General features: G+C 45.1%; 1 protein-coding gene across 15 annotated transcripts in view; it reads left to right on the plus strand.

Annotated features, from left to right (window-relative positions):
- Positions 1 to 18,814, plus strand: part of PTPRT (protein tyrosine phosphatase receptor type T) — a 1,093,164-nt gene that overhangs the window by 384,480 nt on the left and 689,870 nt on the right. For all 15 annotated transcript variants that reach the window (XM_082430071.1, XM_082430082.1, XM_082430079.1 and 12 more), the window contains exons 3-4: positions 1,742 to 2,013; positions 14,210 to 14,291. In XM_082430071.1, the coding sequence (XP_082286197.1) occupies positions 1,742 to 2,013; positions 14,210 to 14,291 (354 nt within the window). The remainder of the gene's footprint in view (positions 1 to 1,741; positions 2,014 to 14,209; positions 14,292 to 18,814) is intronic.

Below are 18,814 nucleotides of genomic sequence, written 5' to 3' on the forward strand. Positions count from 1 at the left end.
AGTTGCTCCACGGCGTGTGGGATCTTCCCGGGCCAGGGATCTAACCCGTGTCCCCTGCATCGGCAGGCAGATTCCCAACCACTGCGCTACCAGGGAAGCACTACTGTGTTTTGTGATGCAGTTTATTTCATAGAATCGTAAGACTCTAAGTCACAGAGTTTAGCCCTCACAGGTGATTGTGAAATTTCCTTAGAAGGCTCCTCAGTTTGTCCAGGCTCTGTTTAGCCACCTGCAGTGATGAGGAACTCACTTTGTCTCCCCGGCAGTCCATCCCATTTTGCATCCACTTGACTTGTTAAAAGGTCCTTTGAACTGAAATGTGCCTCCCCATGGTTTCTTTCATAAGTCTGCTCTCTCTGGTGACCTTCATCAGTGAGCTGTTGCCACAGTAATGTGCCTAACAAACCAAGAGGACACTCAGTGGCAAACAGCAGTGTGTGTTTATTCTCACGTTTCTGGGTCTGAGCCTCCATGGTGGATCTGCCGATCCGGGTTGGGCTCGTTGGCTGTGTGGCTGTGCTTTCAGCTGTGTGGGTGGCTTGGCTTGGTTCTTTACCATCCATTGAGCTTAGTTCTCTTCCACATGTGTCTGTCCTTGATCCCAAGCTGAAGACGGCAGCAGCTACTCGGGGCACATTCTTCTCATGGAAGGTGGCAATAGTGCAAGAGGGCAAGCCCAGCTAGGCAAGCACATTTCAAGCCTCGTTCTGTTAGTCTCCTGTTGACCAAAGCAAGTGGAGCCCAAAGTCGTGGGACGGGGACATGCTCTCTGCCTCTGTTGGGAGGGACTGCAAGGCCAAAGGTCAAGGGCATGGAGCCAGGGAGGGGTGAAGAACTAGAAACAACCATTTAATCGGTCAAAGCAACTCCAAAGAGGCTCACTTCCTTTCTAGGAGATAGGCTTTTCCAGTGTTTGAAAATAATAGTCATGTTTTCTGCAGATAGTAAAAATAGCATAAACTTTGAGGTTGAAGAACATCTGGGTCTCATCCCTCTCTGTCTGAGTGGTCCAGGGCAAGTCACTCAGTCTTTCAATAAAATGAAAACTCTCCTTCTCCCAGGGTCATTCTGAAGATTAAATTGAACAATATATAAATAAGACAGTAAGCATCACACTGGTACCCCTTAAGTGCTTAGCAAGTATTGCTTACCCTCCATTCCATCTTTCAGTTGGTTCTCAAATTTCTTCAAGGTCTTCTTCACTTACTTGAATATACTGTACTTTTTATATGTCCTCCTCTGATATATTCCTTGTACTAATGCAAGGCTCCAGGTGGAATATGTTAGAACAACACCTGGGTGCAGTAGAGTTTCTGCTTCCATTGAGACAACCCAAGCTCGAATGAGGTTATATTTCACCTCATTTCACCCATGGAGGTTGCAGTGAACTAAATTCCTGAGTTTTTATTCCACGGTTCCTGTTGGAGCTACTGTTTTTAATATTTGCTGGTTTTTTTTTTTTTTCTGTACGTGTTTATAGACTGTTTACTTTGTAGAATACTTCGTGTATGTTACCATCTCTTAACTCTTAAAACCACCTTGGTGAGTAGGATTTTTTATTCCCAATTACAGAAGAGAGAGGAAATACTCCAGAGAGGAAATGTGGGTTCCTGGGGATCAACCATACCCTCCTAGAGGGACTGGATTTCTGGCCACTGTGTTTACAGGTGTGACTGATTTTCAGAAGGATTTTCTTTCTCTCTCCTTGTCTCTACCTCCTGCCCACTTTGTGGGTCTCCAGGATCCTTCATGATGGTGAACAGCTCTGGGAGGGCCTCTGGCCAGAAGGCGCACCTTCTCCTGCCGACCCTGAAGGAGAATGACACCCACTGCATCGATTTCCATTACTACTTCTCCAGCCGCGACAGGTCCAGCCCGGGGGCCTTGAATGTCTATGTGAAGGTGAACGGTGGGCCCCAGGGGAACCCTGTCTGGAACGTGTCTGGCGTCGTCACTGAGGGCTGGGTGAAGGCAGAGCTTGCCATCAGCACCTTCTGGCCACATTTCTACCAGGTATGGTGTTTTACCGTAGTTTGTTTTTTTTTTAAGTAATAATCTATCTGTACACCTCTTGCCCTGTTTAGAGTTTAGGTCTAGAAAGGACTTCATTTACTCACTTGTTCAACTCGTGTTTACCAAGCTACTTCTCCTAACCAGGCCTGGAGGATGCAGAAGAGATCCTCTACAGCCCCTGCCACCCTGGAGATCGCAGTCTGGAGGAGGAAACTGATTGATAAATAAATAAACACTTAGAATATAGTGGGATGCATGTGGATTCCACAGGATGCTGGAGGAAGCTAGCTATTGAAGCCTTCTATACAATAATTTCTTATAACAATCTGATGAGGGAGATACTATTATCATGCCTGTTTTACAGATGAAAAACTTGAGGTTCAGAAAGATGAGATAACTAGTCAGATATTGCCCCTGAGGAAGACGGTGTTTGGGGGGCAAGACAATTAGGATGGCTTCTAAGAGGACCAGACAGCTTAGGCTGAGTCTTGAAGATGAATAACTAATTATTGAAAAAGGAAGGGAAAGGCATTTGAGTTGACAGGGGTGGTGAACGCCATGGGCTGGAGGAGTGAATGAGAGATGTTGGCAGAGTTTGGAAACTAGGTTGTTTATAGGTCGAAAAGGAGATCTACTGGGAGCTAAGCCTGCAGGGATGGGTAGGTCATGGGGGGCTTTGAATGCCAGGCTAAGGAGAGTAAATTTATTCTTCAGGCTAGAGCAGCACTACTCAAACCATCTGTGGTGGAGGACCAGTTTTTTTCCTCCTCAACTTGTGAACCAGTACTTTTATAAACTGCAATAAAAGTGTCACAGTAATGCCACATTGCTGGGACACTCTCTAAATGCCTCTTATCTCGTTGAGGAGCCTCTTATCCCGTTGAGGACTGATGACACATGCTCTGCAGGATGTCACCAGCCCACAGAGCTCAGTTAGAGGAACACAGCTCCATGTTGTGGCCTGGGGCTGTTGAAAGTTTTTTGTTTTTTTTTTTTTTAAACTACGCTATTAAGGTACAACTTACATATCATAGAATCCACTTATTTTAAGTATGCAATCCAGTGATTTTTAGTAAATCTGTTGACTTGCACAACCATCACCATAAACCAGCTCTAGAACATCTTCATCAACCCCATAAGATCCCCTGTGCCTATTGAAAGTTAATCCCCATGCCCACTGATGGAAGGTTTTAAGTAAGAAAGTGATGTAGATCTACTTTTGGAGAGATTTCTCTGGAGTCTGAAGCAGAACAGGGACCTAAGGGTGGCAAGGTGAGTGGCTGGGAGATTCGTAGGCATCCTTCAGTTCAAAACCCATGGTATAGTTCTTTCAGATGTACCGTGCAAGCAGTTATAGACAATATGTAAATGAATGGGTGTGGCTGTTTTCCAAGAAAACTTTATTGTACAGAAACAGGTGATGGACCAGATTTGGCTTCCAGGCCATAGTTTGAACCCTGATGTAGGTGATAAAGCTGAGGTCCAGAGATGGACAGTGAAGTCCAAGAGCACAGAGCAAATCATTGGCAAAGCTGGGACCAGAATCCTGGTGCCCTGGTTCCAAAACTCCCCCTGTTTCACTGAGTATAAACTTCAAGTGTCTCCATGAGTCCATGGACCCATCAAGGAGGCCTTAGGGTTCTAATCTGAAAACCCCCTACCTAGGGTCTGATGCAAATGGATACAGGATGGGGCCACAGATGCAAGTGTAAAGACCAGGAAAAGTGACCCAGGAGAGGGATAGACCTATGGTTGGCCATGCTCTTTGTTGGGGTATAGAGGGAAAAAAGGACATTTCTTAGGCATCTCCTATGCCCCAGCTCTGTGGTAAGCATATTGCCACTCATTTATCTGACAGTAACTCCTGTACTGGGTAGCAACATGTCCTGTGTTCCAGAGAAAGGGATATTATTGGTCAGTTGAGGTCCCTGTAATCCTGGCTAGGGTCCTCTGTTCCAAGCTTAGTTTCCTGCTTTTAGGGAAAAAAGCATGCCCCTTCTGAGAATCTTCCGCTCACTAGCTGTGCGATGTTGGGTCTATCCCCTCATCATTCTGAGTCACAGTTCTCTCGTTTGTAAAATGGAGATGTCAGTGGGTCCAATGAAGGGTTCTTATGTGGATTAAATGAGATAGTATATATATAACATCATATCAGGCTTGCAGTGGGCCTCAGCAGTTATTGGAAGGAAGGGAGGAGGAAGAGAGAAGAACAGACAAGGAGGATGGAGGAGGGAGGCCTTCTTTAAAGAAATACTACTGTGGTTGAGCTCTGAGCCATCCCTGTCCTGAGCAGCCTCATTGGGGAGAATGTTCTGGTTTCCAGCCTGTTGGGCACTGCGGCATCATTCCATTCCATTCCATTCCATTTTCTCTGCTCTTAGCTCTGCGGTGAAAAAGCCACTAATGCACTGAGAGCAGCGGTTTAGAAAAGACACGTGTGCCTTTCAGACACACACACGGCCACTGACAGATAGTCCCTCGGCCATACACACAGGGGAGCCCACACAAGTGCACACGCACCAGCCTGCTCTCAAGCCCACCACAGACGCAGGGGCACCACCCACACATATATCGGGGGAGAGAAAAAGGGGCCCATCAGGAGATTCAAAGACACTTGCAAAATGCATTTTAAAATTCACCAGACCCCAAGCTCTGGCTCTGCATGCATGATTCTGTGGACTAAATACCATTTTGGTTCTCAGCACTGCTTCGCTTCAGACCCTGATGGCTTATGTATTCATTTATTAAAGTCATATTTCACAGTCCTAAAATTGACTTGTAGCTCTGTAATAAGCAGGGACATTTCATCTTTCTTAGTAGTGGGCTCTCTGGCCCCAGGCCGTCAGCGGGGCCTGGCACGAGAACGTTCCCCCCACTGTCCAACCCTCGCCCGCCTCTTCTCAGTAGAGCAAGGGCTCATCCGGTGCCGCTGAAGCCACACTGCACATGGCTGCCCCTTTCCAGGTGATGTTAATTCTATTTCATGTTTTTTAATGAGTCCAAACTTTTCTGTCCCAATATTTAAAAAAATAAAAGAACTTTAGTTGTGCAACCACTTGTTCTCTCTATTCTCTATCACCTGCCTCGGTGAAATTACCTTTTATTCAGCTGTGTAGACCCCTGAAATTTAAGACTCACCTGACTTGGACTCAACTGGACTCGAAGCCCAGTCCCTTTCTCAGGAGTTCCTCTGGCATCTGGCGCTCTGTGCGTTTGGTAACTTCTTGCACAATTCAGGAGGGGGCATCACAGGGAGGGGGGCCACTTTACCTCCTTCAGACTCCACCCCATCTCCTCTTTCATTCACCCACCACCCCTCCCCTCTAAGCAGCAAGCACTCCTCCTTGTCTTAGGCAGGCCTCCTTGGGCTGGTGTGGGAAAGAGCGTCTCTCTTGATTTCACCCCAAGCGGTCTCTCCCCCACCCTCACCATGAAAATATATGTGGTCCTCTTCTGAAGAGGAGTTCTGGTGAGCCAGCATTTTTCTGTCTCTTATCTTTTGAGAAGGTGTTTACAGCCCCTTGAAACTTTTGCTCTACAAATTCTCTGCTTGAGGACTTCAGTGGTGAGCATAGGATGCCAGGCCCCTTAAACCGTGTCCCGACATATCCACACCCTCCCCCAAACAGGCACACAGCCTGCCTTTTGTGGAGGGGATGAGGGTGACTCATCTCTGAGCCTCTCTTGGGATGTGACTTACTGGCTTTGCCCAGCAGCTCCTGTGCTGGGAGAGGTTTGCGCCTTTCCATGCAAGCTCCACTTCCCCAAAACCAGGAGGTCTCTAAAGGTCTAGGGGTTGGGGGGTGTGCAGTTGACAGTAGGGACACATGGAAACCTTGGGGTTGAAGGCTGCCCTGCAGGGAAGTTGGGGTTCCCAGCCCAGGCCTTCTGCTCCAGTCCCTGCACCCCAGTGTCCCTGCCTCCATACCCCGACATGGAGCTTCACTGGGTGGCCTTCTTCTGGCCCCTCCCCCCCGCCCTCGCTGCTCCCTGTCAGCTAGAGCTCCCTCCCTTCTCACAGTTCTTCACTCACTCCTCTGGCTCATCTCCCATTCCTGGCTCTCATTCCTCAAGGGCCTTGGTGTCCTTCCGAGTGTGCTTTGCTTGGAGATGACCATTCTCCTTCACCTCAGAACACCTGGGCAGGTCTTTCTGTCACTGAGGGTCTTGACATCACCCTGTCCCTTTGTGGTGTCTGTCCCCAGGAACTGGAGCTGGTAGGTCTTCCTAAACAGGACCAGAAGCACATTGATGGGATAACCACCTCCACCCGAAGCTGCAGATGTCTTCTGGGGCGCTTTCTGACCAGAAGGGAAGAGAGGACTCCAGTGGTCCACATTCCCCAGGACTTGGTCGGCTGGGAACCTGGCCCTCAGCCTGGGGGCTGAGGTAGCTGTAACAGCTGCCTTTCCTGAACCGCACAAGACAGTGCTCTGTTCTGCTATTGCATTTGTTTGAGAGGGCTTCTTCCTTTTTTATCAGCAGTGAGAATCCAGGGGGGCCCTCACATCTCTCCTGAAGTTTGAAAGTCCCTGGTCGTGCTGCTTCCCTGTGAGCTGCCCTTGCAACCCCTTGCTTCAGCCAAACCTGCTTTCTCTAACAGTGTTCTGTAGTACCTTGCCCTATGGCTTCATACAGAAGCTCCTCGTGGTCAGAAACTTGAACCATGAATCCTAGCAGTAATTTGCATTGCCAGATTCCCATTCAGAACCCCAGCAATAATTTGCATTGCCAGGATCTCGTTCAGAACTATAAAGCGTGCAGCATGGATAAGGGGGTGTTTAGGGTTTGGGGGCTATATGTAATTTCTAGAAGCTGACCTTGCCAACTTAACCCCAGTATCCAGTGCTCCTCCATGGCTAAGGCCCACCATCCCATAATCTTTTGGTGGCACGTTCTAGCCGCCATTTGAGATCTCCCTCTCTGGTGCCTGGCATTGTGCTCCCCAGGGTTGGCCCTTGTTTCTGGAAGCAAGCAGCTTGCCCAGGAGGTTGCATGTGGGCCTCAGAGTCAGCCCCATTGTGAGTGTTCAGGGGACAGGCCTCAGCAGGTGAGTCCAGGTGGGCCCTTGAAGATCCAAGCCCATCCATCGTGGGCCTGCCTTCCTTTTCTTTCTGGGGAAGAATGGTGGACTCCCTGGCACTGTTCCTGATACCCCCAGCCTTGTGACCTTCTTCTCTCATGCCATTGAGGGCTCTATCTCATGGCAGTTTGCATGACTTTAAAAAAAACCTCTATCTCTGGAGCTGGATGCCAAGAACAGGACCCTCTTGGCTCCTGTAGGTTTTGTGAGCATTCTGCTCTGAGCAGTCTGGCAGTGATGGGGAGGATTTTCCCCATCTGTTCTGGGAGGTACTTTATTCTCAGCTGCATTCAGGACCTGCCTTTTGTTGTAAACATACCGTGGACCCTAATTCTAATGTCTTGTGAGTCCGGAGCCTTCATCAGGGGTTCTGTGGTTTGTCACCGTCTCCTTCCCCATGCTTCTGCGCTCTTTCCCCTCCACCTCCCCAACTGCCGTGACACCTGCAACCACCTGTGCCTCTTCATTTCCATGTACCTCCACATGGACCCAAAGCCCAGCCTCTACCAGTTCCTACCTGTCATCACTCACATCAGAGTCTGTTGAGTGTAGGAATTTTAGTGGAAACTTGGGATGAGGGCACAAGGGGTAGTCTCATTGGGAAGCCCATTACTTTCTTCCTCTCCCACCATTCCCTTGAATTTTCCTTCTCATCTCCCATCACTCTGCCCAGAGTAAGGACAGTAATAACAGTAACATTCATCAGTATCTTACTGTACGTATTGTAAGCATTTTACAATTATTCATTCATTTCATGAAAAAAACAGTACCTTCTTCCCCTTGTTTCTTACAGAATATTACTCTCTCATATTTGAGAAACCCAAGACTCACCTACCCCAGTGCGTTACAGAAAAAAATTCCCCAGAGGAATTCTGACGAATAAAAGATTCTCTGTCTCATTATAGAATTCTTATTTCTGCAACAGGAAGGAGAGAGAGCGGTGAACAAATGTGTGTTTCACTATCATACATCCATTCTCTCATGACCAGCCTTGGGTTCGTTCATGGAATATTTGTTAATAATTATGATCTAGGTTAGATACTGAGTAATGATGTGAGAAACAGAGTGTCAGAAGAGTTTAATAGAGTTGGACTTTGATTAACTGGGAAAAAGTCAGGACTCTGCTTAACCAAGTGTTTTGGTTAAATGAGAGTAGGGCTGCTTTTCATTGAAGTCCAGTGATGGACATGGCTGCGAACCAGGAGACCAGGGCCTCCGTCCTCGATCCACCTCTGGCTTCCTTTCTGAGCTTTGGTAACTTAGTTTGCCCCACCTCTTAGGGTTGTTGAGAGGCTAGATTGAGACTACCTACTAATTAAAGGTTAATATGGTTGACCTTTATTATTGTGGTTTTATTTCTCTATTTTTATTATTATTCAGCCTTAGTTCATGATGTGCCCCTCTGTTCAATACTGATACCTCTGCCAGTATCCTGACCCCGATTGACTTCTGTCCCTTCTAGAATCTTGTTTCATCAGTCCCTCATTCCCTTGTATTTTATGCTATTTCCCTGACTCATTCCTCTCCACCTAAAACCATGTTCCAATCTCTACCATCCTAAGAAATCCACTTTTGGGCTTTCTGCACTTGGCCTTAGGCCGTAGTCCTTTCTCTGAACTGTCTACTCTGTCTTCCAAGGTGACCTCATCTAGTTCTATAGCTTTAAATGACATTTAGATGCCAAAGCTATCATATTTGTAACTCTGGTCCCAGATCACCCATGAGCTTCAGAATATAATGCCAGCTTCCTACTCAGTATATCCATTAAGATGTTTAATTGGCATCTCAAACTTAACATGACCAAAAGAAATCGTGATGTAGCCCTGCCTGTGTGCCCAGACACACACGTTCATCTTCCTCATGTCAATAAGTGACACCAGAATCAGCCTAGAAGCTCAAGCCTTAAATTGAAGAGTCCTCATTGCATTTTTTCTTTTCTTCACTCTTCCCCTCTTAATCTAACAGCAATTATTTTCATCTCTACCTTGAAAATATCTCTCAAACCATCAACATCTTTATTCTTCATGGCCAACACCATTGTCCAAGCCATACTCATCGTTTGATTGGATCACTACTATAGCTAACTGTTAGGTCTGTTTGTTTCATTCTTGCTCAAGTGCCCCCTACCCCTGAGTCAATTTCCACAGAACAGCCAGAATGATCTTTTTAGAATGTAAATTAGATTATGTCACTTTCCTGCTTTAGATGGTTCAGTAACAGCAGAAAATTCAAGCTCCATACTAGGTCTTGTAGGACTCCATGTCATCTGACCCTCAACTAACATTCCAGCCGTGCCTTGTGCTTCTCTAGCTTATTTACTATATCCCAGCCACACCAGAGTCTCATTCTCACGTTCCCAGATCATCCCTGAGTTCTTTCCTGCCTCATGGCCTTTGCATGTTCTACCACCTCTTCCTGGACTTGCCAATTTCATCCTTCCGGTCTCCTCTTAATAATTACCTCCTTAGAGTTCTCTCCCGACCACTCTAAGTAAAGTAGACCCTCTCCCGCTTAGTTACTCTTAATCACAACATTTTGTTTATTTCCTTCATAATACCAATCACAAAATGAATTTAATTTTCCATATTTTTCTTTTTAATTTCCATTTCCATTCATAAAATGTAAATTTATCAGGGGTTGGCCCCTAACCTTCTTGTTCACTTTTATAGCCCCAGCATGTGCCTCAATGCTTGGTACACAAGAGGGTCTCTATAAATATGAATGAATGAGACACTGTTCCTGTTCCCAGTAGGTTTAGAGTTTAGAGAATGAAATAATTCATGGACAAGCAGTTACAATCTGGTGTGATAGTTGCTATAGTAGAGTTAATTGTACTGTGGTGCATACCTGACACAGGGATAGTATAACATGCAGAGAGATATGAAAATGTAATGCACCTCAAAGCACTTACCTTTTATTGTAAATATAAAGGAGCTCATTTTTATTGCAGAAAATTTGGAAAATCTAGAAAAGTGTAAAGAAGAAAACATTCAACTGCTGTAATCTCCCTAATGTCATTAAAATGATTACATTTATAAATCATTGCCAATCCTACTTCATCTTTTGTGAATTACATGCTGAACTCACTTGCTGATTTTTCTTTTGGAGAGTTTGTTTTGTTGATTCTCAAGAATTGTTTACACAAAACATGATATCTACCGTTTAGCTGGCATATATATTGATATTACAGATATTGTTCTCAACTTGCCATTTGACTTTTAATTTTGTTTTATTCAGACTTTTGTTAACATATAAAACATACTTTGATATTATTGTTATTATGTATTTAAGAAATATACAATATTTCAACTTTAAGAAATTGATTTTTAAGCTTTTGTCATTAATTTATTGCTTCAGGAAATTCAGTTAGGAAATGTATAGACCCAAACCTGTATGGTTTCCTCTTTGAAGGATTTATTGAAGTTATACGTTAGTCTACTATATGATCTTTGTGTAAATAATCCATGAGCATTTGAACAGAAATTTTATTCTCTCTTTATATTTGTTTAGTAAATGCATTATTATTCATATTAGATACATGCTTGATATTTTATTTTTTCCTGTTTGGTCAGAGTCTAAGACAAGTGTTAAAATCTTCAGATGCTGGGGTTTTTTTCCCATCATTTTCTCCTTTTAAATCTATTGACTCACGCATTTTTTTTTTAATGACCATTTTAGTCCACTTAATGGTTTTTATATTTCTTTTTGGTTTAAGTTCTACTTTGATGCTTTTGCATTATGTTTACAACAACTATTTTATGTTTATTTGCATTTTCCTATTATGTCTTTGTTCAACTTGTTATTTTTAAGGTTATTGAGTCATTCTATATTAGGTGTTTATCTTATAGCATACGATTAGACATGGTTTATTTAGACAGTCTGAGAGCTTTTCTCTATTTTAACCTATTTATATTGTCACAAAAGAAATTTTTTCTTTGATCATTTTTACTACGCAATTTGAATGCTTTTATGCTATTTCTTTTAAATGTTTTTCTGTGTTTGGTGTATTTTCTTTTCATTTTTTCCTATGGACTTGGCTTTTGGTTTCCTTTGAATTATTAAAAATATAATTAGATACATAATTCTTCATTGAAAGGTCTTCTGTTGACTTCCTTCTCTGCAGGATGAGGCAGCTATCACACTTTCATTTCTACAAACTTTCCCCCTACCCTCTGCACAATTTTGTTTGTTCAGTCTCTCGTAAGGACCCTGCTATCTTAGTAAACCCCTCTTCTGGAGTGATTGTCATGCTGGTGCCAGCTGCTCTATGTTTGATGTGACTGTCAGCCCCAAGTCACTGTACATAATTCCCAGGCAGCAGTGTGTTGCCTTAGTGATAGATCTTACCACCCAAGGAGGCTGCCTCTTCACAGCCATCACCACGCTTTCCACCAGTTCCCTGCTCACTTGTTATAGCTGTAGAGCTCTGGACCCCACTGACACCTCTGGCCTCTGAATCCACTAACCTGAAGTGACCACATGGACCACGAAAAGATTCCACATGGGGGTTTTTCTGTTGATCTTATCACCCACCTTACATTCCATCCACAGCTTGAACCGAGGAGTAAAAAACAGGAGAGAGAGGGTCTATTTGGTTGGCTGTTGAGATGATAGAGGTGAAAAGTGATGAAGATTTGAACCAGAGCAATGGCATTGATATCCAACTGGTTTTGATCTACAGGATGGTTGCTTCATATGGTTCAACTTAACAGCAGAGATGGAAAGACATGGGCAGATAGGAGAAATACTAAGAAGACAGAGTCAAAAGAAAAAAAAAAAAAAAGGATGTGAGGAGTGGGGCAGACGGAGAAGCCCAGGCAGATGTCTGCATCTCAATTTTCAATGACTGGATGGGGCAACCCACTGAAGTCCATAGTTCAGGAAGGATGGCCCATTGGGCAGTGAGGGAGACAGCTTGATAGGGAAGCTGCTCAACTCTGTTGTGTACAGATTGTGTTGGAGGATCTATGTGATATCTAGGTGGAAATACAGATCTGTGAGCTGGATAAGTGAGACCCACGTTCAGGTGAAAGGTCTAGAATGGAGATCTGGGCTTGGGAATTATCAGTGAATTGATAGCCATTGAAGGAAGAGTGTTCTCAGTTTACAAAAATGAATAGAAGAAGCCCACATTTGAAGAGTGGATATAGGAGAAGTGCTTACAAAGAAACCAATGGTAGAATAGACACAGATCGATGAGAAGAACCATGAGAGTGAAGTGTCGCCTGAGCCTACATAGAAGAGAGACCCAGAGAGGGAGAAGCTATGAACATCAGTAATTGTAGGAAAATGGTCAAGTATGAAGAATAAGTATAGCAGTCATTTGCTGAGAACCTACCATGTGCCACATATAGTTCTAAGTAGTGTATTAACTCCTTTCACCTGAATCATTACCCAGTGAGGTAGACACTGTAATTACAGATGAGGAAACTGAGGCACAGAGCAGTAAGGTAACTTGCTCAAGGTGTACACATACAAGGTGGTACAACCAGAACTAGAACCCAGGCATTCTGACCCAGATCCCAAGCTCTATACTATTTTCCTTCTTAAAGTAAGATAAAGATTGAAATATATGTATTGGATTTAAGCAGTAAGAGCACTGCTAAGATTACTGGTGTCTGCCATGCAGTCAGTGTTGGGGGGACTGCTGAGGACAAAGTCCAGGTGACGGGGGTTGAAGTTTTGCACTGGGAAGTAGGGAGGTGTAGAGTGAGTGTAATTAAAACCATTGAGAATTTTAAATGTGATTGAAACACAATTGAACTATAAATACAACTGCTGCCAAAGGGTAGCTTTTAAAGAGTAAGAGAAATCCAAGCATTTATGTTTGTCAGAGTCAGGAATAAAAGGGAGGATTCGGAGATACAAGATAGGGAGAGAGAACCAAGAACCAAGAAGCTGGAAAATGCAGCAGAGGTAGAGGTCAAGGGCGCTGGGGTGTGCCTTGCAGAGAGGGGGCAGTGGTTGGTGTGTAGTCATCTAACCCATGAAGATTAGGTTGATGGGTAAGAAGTTAGAAGTCAGCCCCTCTGTAGACCTCTTGCCTCTTAAAGATGTGATGTGGGTATCTTGCAGGGATTGGGTAGGTGATGTTGAAAGGGGAACATTTGTGTGGGGTATAGGAGTGGAGAAGGCAGTTTTGCAATAGACTTGCCAACACTGAAATGAGGAACTGGGGCTTTCGGTGAGAATGGTATGGGTGATTAGTCAACAGAGTGGGGGAACCCTGGGTTTGTTGAGAATACAGGGAGGTCCATGCAGCATACAGTCTCTAGAAAAGTTGAGATCCAGGGTACCATGTGCACTGCAGAAGCAGGTTTAAGAGGGGTGGGTTGGGAGAGGAGCGTGTGGTAGCGGTCTGTGCCAAAATACACTGAAAATTCCAGTTTGTGGAGTGGAGAAGGGCAAGTGTGAGCACGTGGCTGAAGCTGATTGGAAGATGAGGCCATTGGAATTAGGGAGGTCAAGGGCATTGGTCATGCTGTCCACACAGATAGTCACATCTCCTTGTGAAGGTGGATGGTGGGTGACAAGGAAGGCTGTTTACTGAAATCAGCAGTTTGGGAGTCAGAATGGAGGATTCAAAGAACTTGTTGCCCTTGGATTCCCAGATACCAATAGTGGTGCCTGGGGCTTATTTTCAAGAGGTGTTATTAGGTAATTCAGATGGACTGTAGTCCTTGGAGATGTGGAATTAAATTAAGGTAAACGCTCCTTGGCTTATGCTGGCTTCTCCCTCATCCTTCGTAAGAAAGTTGAGATATTTGGAAGTCATTCTTCTCTGTGCTTCCTTTGAAACAACAGTGAAAAAGGTGCAGATCGGGGTTTCCAGGCCACTTTTGGGTGGTTTTCCCTGCATCCCAGTGTTAGTTCTGAAAACCATTAGAAATGTTCCATGTGGCTGATGATTCTTTTGCTAGTCACCGGAATGTGGCCTTTTTACCTTACTTTGAAAATCCACGTCAATTGCCGGGGTAGCATCCTAGCCTAATATAAAATCTCTTTTGGCAGTTCTAGTGGGAAGCTGAAACATAAATTGTTTGGGGGCTGGGCAGCTGCGATGAATTCCTACAACCACTTCTGCGAAATTGACTCCTGCCTTGTGTGTTGCAGGTGATATTTGAATCCGTCTCTCTGAAGGGTCATCCTGGCTACATCGCTGTGGACGAGGTCCGGGTCCTTGCCCATCCATGCAGTAAGTCTCTCCCCTCATCCTAACGCAGCCTTGCTCCGTGCCAGACTGGGTAGCTTGGAGGCTGCAGTCCCCCCCCTATTCATTCAGCTCACAAACATCTCTCACTCGCTTACATACTCAATGCAATCAGTCCTGAATAAATCCATAATTTTGCTGGCCTGTTCAACAGGCAGCACCTCCAGGACTTTGCAGAGAGCGGCAAAACATCTTTGTTTGAATCTGTCTGCATTATTAAGGGAGTCTAAAGTCCTGATTGTTTATTAGCGGGATTCAGACCACTGAAGTGGAAGAATTAGAGGGCTTTGGATAGAATCTTGTGCAATTGTCTCAAAAAAAGAACAACACCAAAACATGGAGCAAATTAGCACAGTGTTCACTCACAGGGAAAAGGACCCCAAAGCTATTAATTCTTCAAAAGTAATTTTAAATACCCTCATCAACTCCGTGTAGGCATAGGGAGAGATTTCTCACAGTGGTTAGTACTTATGGTACAGTGTCGAGAGTTCTCAAAGGCATTCCACTCCTCCAAGCCCAGCCAATTTCCCCTGGAAGTTCTCTCTCTTTGTGTATTTAGTCTAAGATATTTGAATGTGTCTGAGCAAGGAGCTGTGGTTCCCAGGTTCACTAAATCTCAGAGGGGACAAGTCCTGGGTGCAGGTAGTTGAGATGGCATCATATCCAGTGACATTTGGTGGGGGGATCGTAATCAAAGGGATATGCCTGGGGATTATGGCAGCCCCATAGGAGGGCTGGTTAAGTTGCCAGCCCCATTAGTTTGTTAGTGTCTGCAGATCGCAAGTTCCTATTAGTTTCTTGGCAGCCGTTGGGTAACTAACTCCTAGCAGGGTTCTCTCTACTTCTTCCTTATAGCCATGAGTCATGCTATGGGCTCTGGTGCAGTTTGCTGTTCCCTCAAGAGATAGAATACGTTCTGTGCTTTTATGCCTTTCTTGCCTCCCATTTTGAGGCTCTTCTCATTTCTGCCCCATCTATGTTGCTTTAATTAGAATGATTCTTTCAACTTCTGCTACAATGAATTCATCAGAGCCCCAAACGTCACTTCCCTCCCCTGGCACTACAGTGACATTGTTTGACCCATTGTCTTAGAGCACCTTCTCTGGAGGAATTTGGGATGAGTTCCAAGGGGTTTTGGCAAGACAGTATTTTGGATAACTGTGTTTGGTGTCTGTGTAAGGGAAACCTCCTCCCCAGGAATCAACCAGCATCTCAGAAATGCTGAGATCCTATTAGATTCTCCATTAGTCTGGCCTAAGGTTCCCACCCTCTGGGTTACTTCCTGAGTCTTTGGGATTTTCTCAGATGGATCTGTCCATTCAGTTATGCCCAGCAAATGTCTCTGCTGAAACAGACTTTATGTGAAGAGAGTCCCAGAAATCCCCCAGCTATGCAGGGTTTATGTACTGGGTATACACCTGAGTCCCTCTTACCAGGATTAAGTCTTCCCCTCCCTTGACTCCTGGGAATCAGCATCTGCTGCCCATTGGAGAATGATGGTTGACCTCAGACCATGTCGGGAGATGTCTGCTCCACTTGTGATGCACTTAACCTCACACACTCAACCTTGCGCAGCCATCAGTTTTGAGGCAGTCTCCCTGAAACAGGATTTCAGCAATCCCCAAGTCCTGCACACACCGCCTCCTCGGAGCTGCATCCAGCTGCATGCCTGCTGCTTACCCTGTCTTGGATGCCTGCACTAGGTCTTTCTAGTGGGCTCTTCCTAAAAGAATCTGGCCTGGTTCTCTCTCCTGGGATCCCAGAATTCTGTCCTCTACTGGGAGTTTTCACCTCCACCATGACACCCAACCTGACACCTGTCTGTCGTCTCAGCCTCAACTCTGCCTTAACTCTACACACTGTGCATGGTTTGCCATTGCAGCCCCATGCCGCCTTCTCCCAGAGAAATCTCCATGGGCGAGGGCTCTCTGGAGGGCGTCTGAATGCCTTTCCATGCCTGAAGTCTCATGGATCCTCTTGGAATCCTCCTCCCATCGAGGCCGCTTCTGAATTTTGGATTCTTCCGAGAGCTTCATACGCCTCCTGCTGAGGAGCGTGCATTATGTGGTTGTGGAATTGCTGAGAGCAAGTTACCCAGCAAATGGGCCATGGGACGTAACTCAGGAAGACGTGACCCTGGCTGTGTTCTTGTGTAATGTGCTTCATCTGAGTTCAACTTAGATGCTTAGGAGGCTTAAGCTTAAAACTTCCTAGAAATCAAAATGTGCAACTCTGTGAAAGGCGCTGGAATTCGAGAATTCCATTTAACTCCATGTGCAAATATTGGTGGTGCATATAGTCCCCTGAGTTCTGTCCATAGCTCCTGAGTCATGTGGGGTTGACCAGGGCCTAGCAAAGGCCCCTTCCCAAGGCCCCATGCTCAATCCATATCCAGTCAGGGTTTTTATTCATTCTTTCTTTCAACGAGTCAATTACTGAGCATCGGTTATGTGTCGGGAACTTCTGCTGGACACAGAAGATACTTAAGTGACCAAGATAGGTAGGTCTTTGTTCCCATGTTGTATACTTAGCAGAAGGACAGAGGGAGGAAGGACATTAAGTCACTAATATAATTTCAGATAGTGATGTGTTATGAATATAATGAATGTGAGGAACTGGGATGTGGAGGGGCTCCTTAGGTAAAGTGGTCAGGGAGATATCTTTGAAGATGTGGTCTGAGCTGAGCTCTGAGTCACAGAAGGAGTTCACTGTATGAAGGTTTGGGGAGGGGGCATTCTAGGCAGAGCAAAGGGCAAGTGATCCCTGCAGTGGGATCAGCTTGATGCTGCCAGAGTAACCTGAGCGTGGGGAACATGGGGGAAAGTGTTTCTGAGTGAGAGGGAAGCAGGGCCCTGAACATCATTGTGAGTGGTTAGATTTTTTTTTTTAACTTATCAAACTGTGTAATTTATTATTTTTTAATTGAAGTATAGTTGATTTACAATGTTGTATTAATTTCTGCTGTGCAGTGAAGTGATTCAGTTTTTTTATATATATATATATTCTTTTCCATTATGGTTTATGAGTGGATATTGAATACGGTTCCCTGTGCTATATACTAGGACCTTGTTGTTTATACATTCTGTACATAATAGTTTGCATCTGCTAAACCCCAGACTCCAGTCCATCCCTCCCCATGCCCCTCCCCCTTGGCAACCACAAGTCTGTTCTCTATGTCTGTGAGTCTGTTTCTGTTTTGTAGATAAGTTCATTTGTGTCATATTTTAGATTGTGAGTGGTTAGATTTTTTTAAATTAATTAACTTTATTTTTTCCTGCGTTGGGTCTTCGTTGCTGCGCGCGGCCTTTCTCTAGTTGTGGCGAGCGGGGGCTACTCTTTGTTGCGGTGCGCGGGCTTCTCATTGCAGTGGCTTCTCTTGTCATGGGGCATAGGCTCTAGGCACGTGGGCTTCAGTAGTTGTGGCACATGGGCTCAGTAGTTGTGGCTTGCGGGCTCTAGAGCACAGGCTTAGTAGTTGTGGCGCACGGGCTTAGTTGCTCCGCAGCATGTGGGATCTTCCTGGACCAGGGCTTAAACCCGTGTCCCGTGCATTGGCAGGCGGATTTTCAACCACTGCGCCACCAGAGAAGCCCCATGACTGGTTGGATTTTAATCTAAGTGTAGGGAGGCACCACTGGAGGGGTTTATGCTGGGGATTGATATGATCTCATTTAATTGTTTAAAGATTACTTTGGCTGTTCTGTGGAGGAGGGGTTGAAGGGGGAATAGAGAAGAAGTCAGGAGACCTATGAGAAAGAAAGTTCTAGAGTCATGTAAGAGATGGTGATGTCCTGGACCAGGTGGTGGAGAAACATTCATTCACCATCCGACGTGTTTACTGAGCATATGCTCCATGCCAGACGCTAGTCTGGGTTCATGGGAGTGAGTAAAACAGATTCATTCTTTGCCCTCATGGGCTTCCAGTGATGTGAAAGAGACTGAAAATAAAACAAACAATCAGGTTAATTATCTGGTCTATAACAGATGGTATATTAGTCAGCTAAGGCTGCCATAACAAAATACACAGACTGGGTGGCTTAAGCAGAGTTTCATTTTCTCACAGTCCTGGAGGCCCCAAGTCCAAGATGAAGGTGGCAGGTTTAGTTTTGTCCATGGGCTCCCTCCTTTGCTTGCAGACGGCCGCCTTCTCACTTTGTCCTCACATGGTCTTTCCTCTGTGCACATCTGCCCCTGATGTGTCTTTGTGTGTCCAAATTTTCTTATGGGGACATCGGTCAGATTGGGTTACAGCCCGCCCTAACAGCCTCATTTTAACATAATCACCCGTTTAAAGTCTCAGTCATCAAATACAGTCACAATCTGAACTGTTGAGCATTAGGGCTGCAACCTGTGAATTTTGGGGGGATACAGTTCAGCCATAACAGATGGTAAGCAGACTATGAAGAAACATAGAGCGTAGAGATGGAGAGAGGTAGTGGACAGACTACAGATGAATTTAGGAGGTGGAGCCCACTGGTCCTAAGTGATGGGGTTAGAGTAGGGGCCAG

This window comes from Balaenoptera physalus, assembly GCF_965194825.1.
Source record: "Balaenoptera physalus genome assembly, chromosome: 16".
NCBI classification, from domain to species: Eukaryota; Metazoa; Chordata; class Mammalia; order Artiodactyla; family Balaenopteridae; genus Balaenoptera; species Balaenoptera physalus.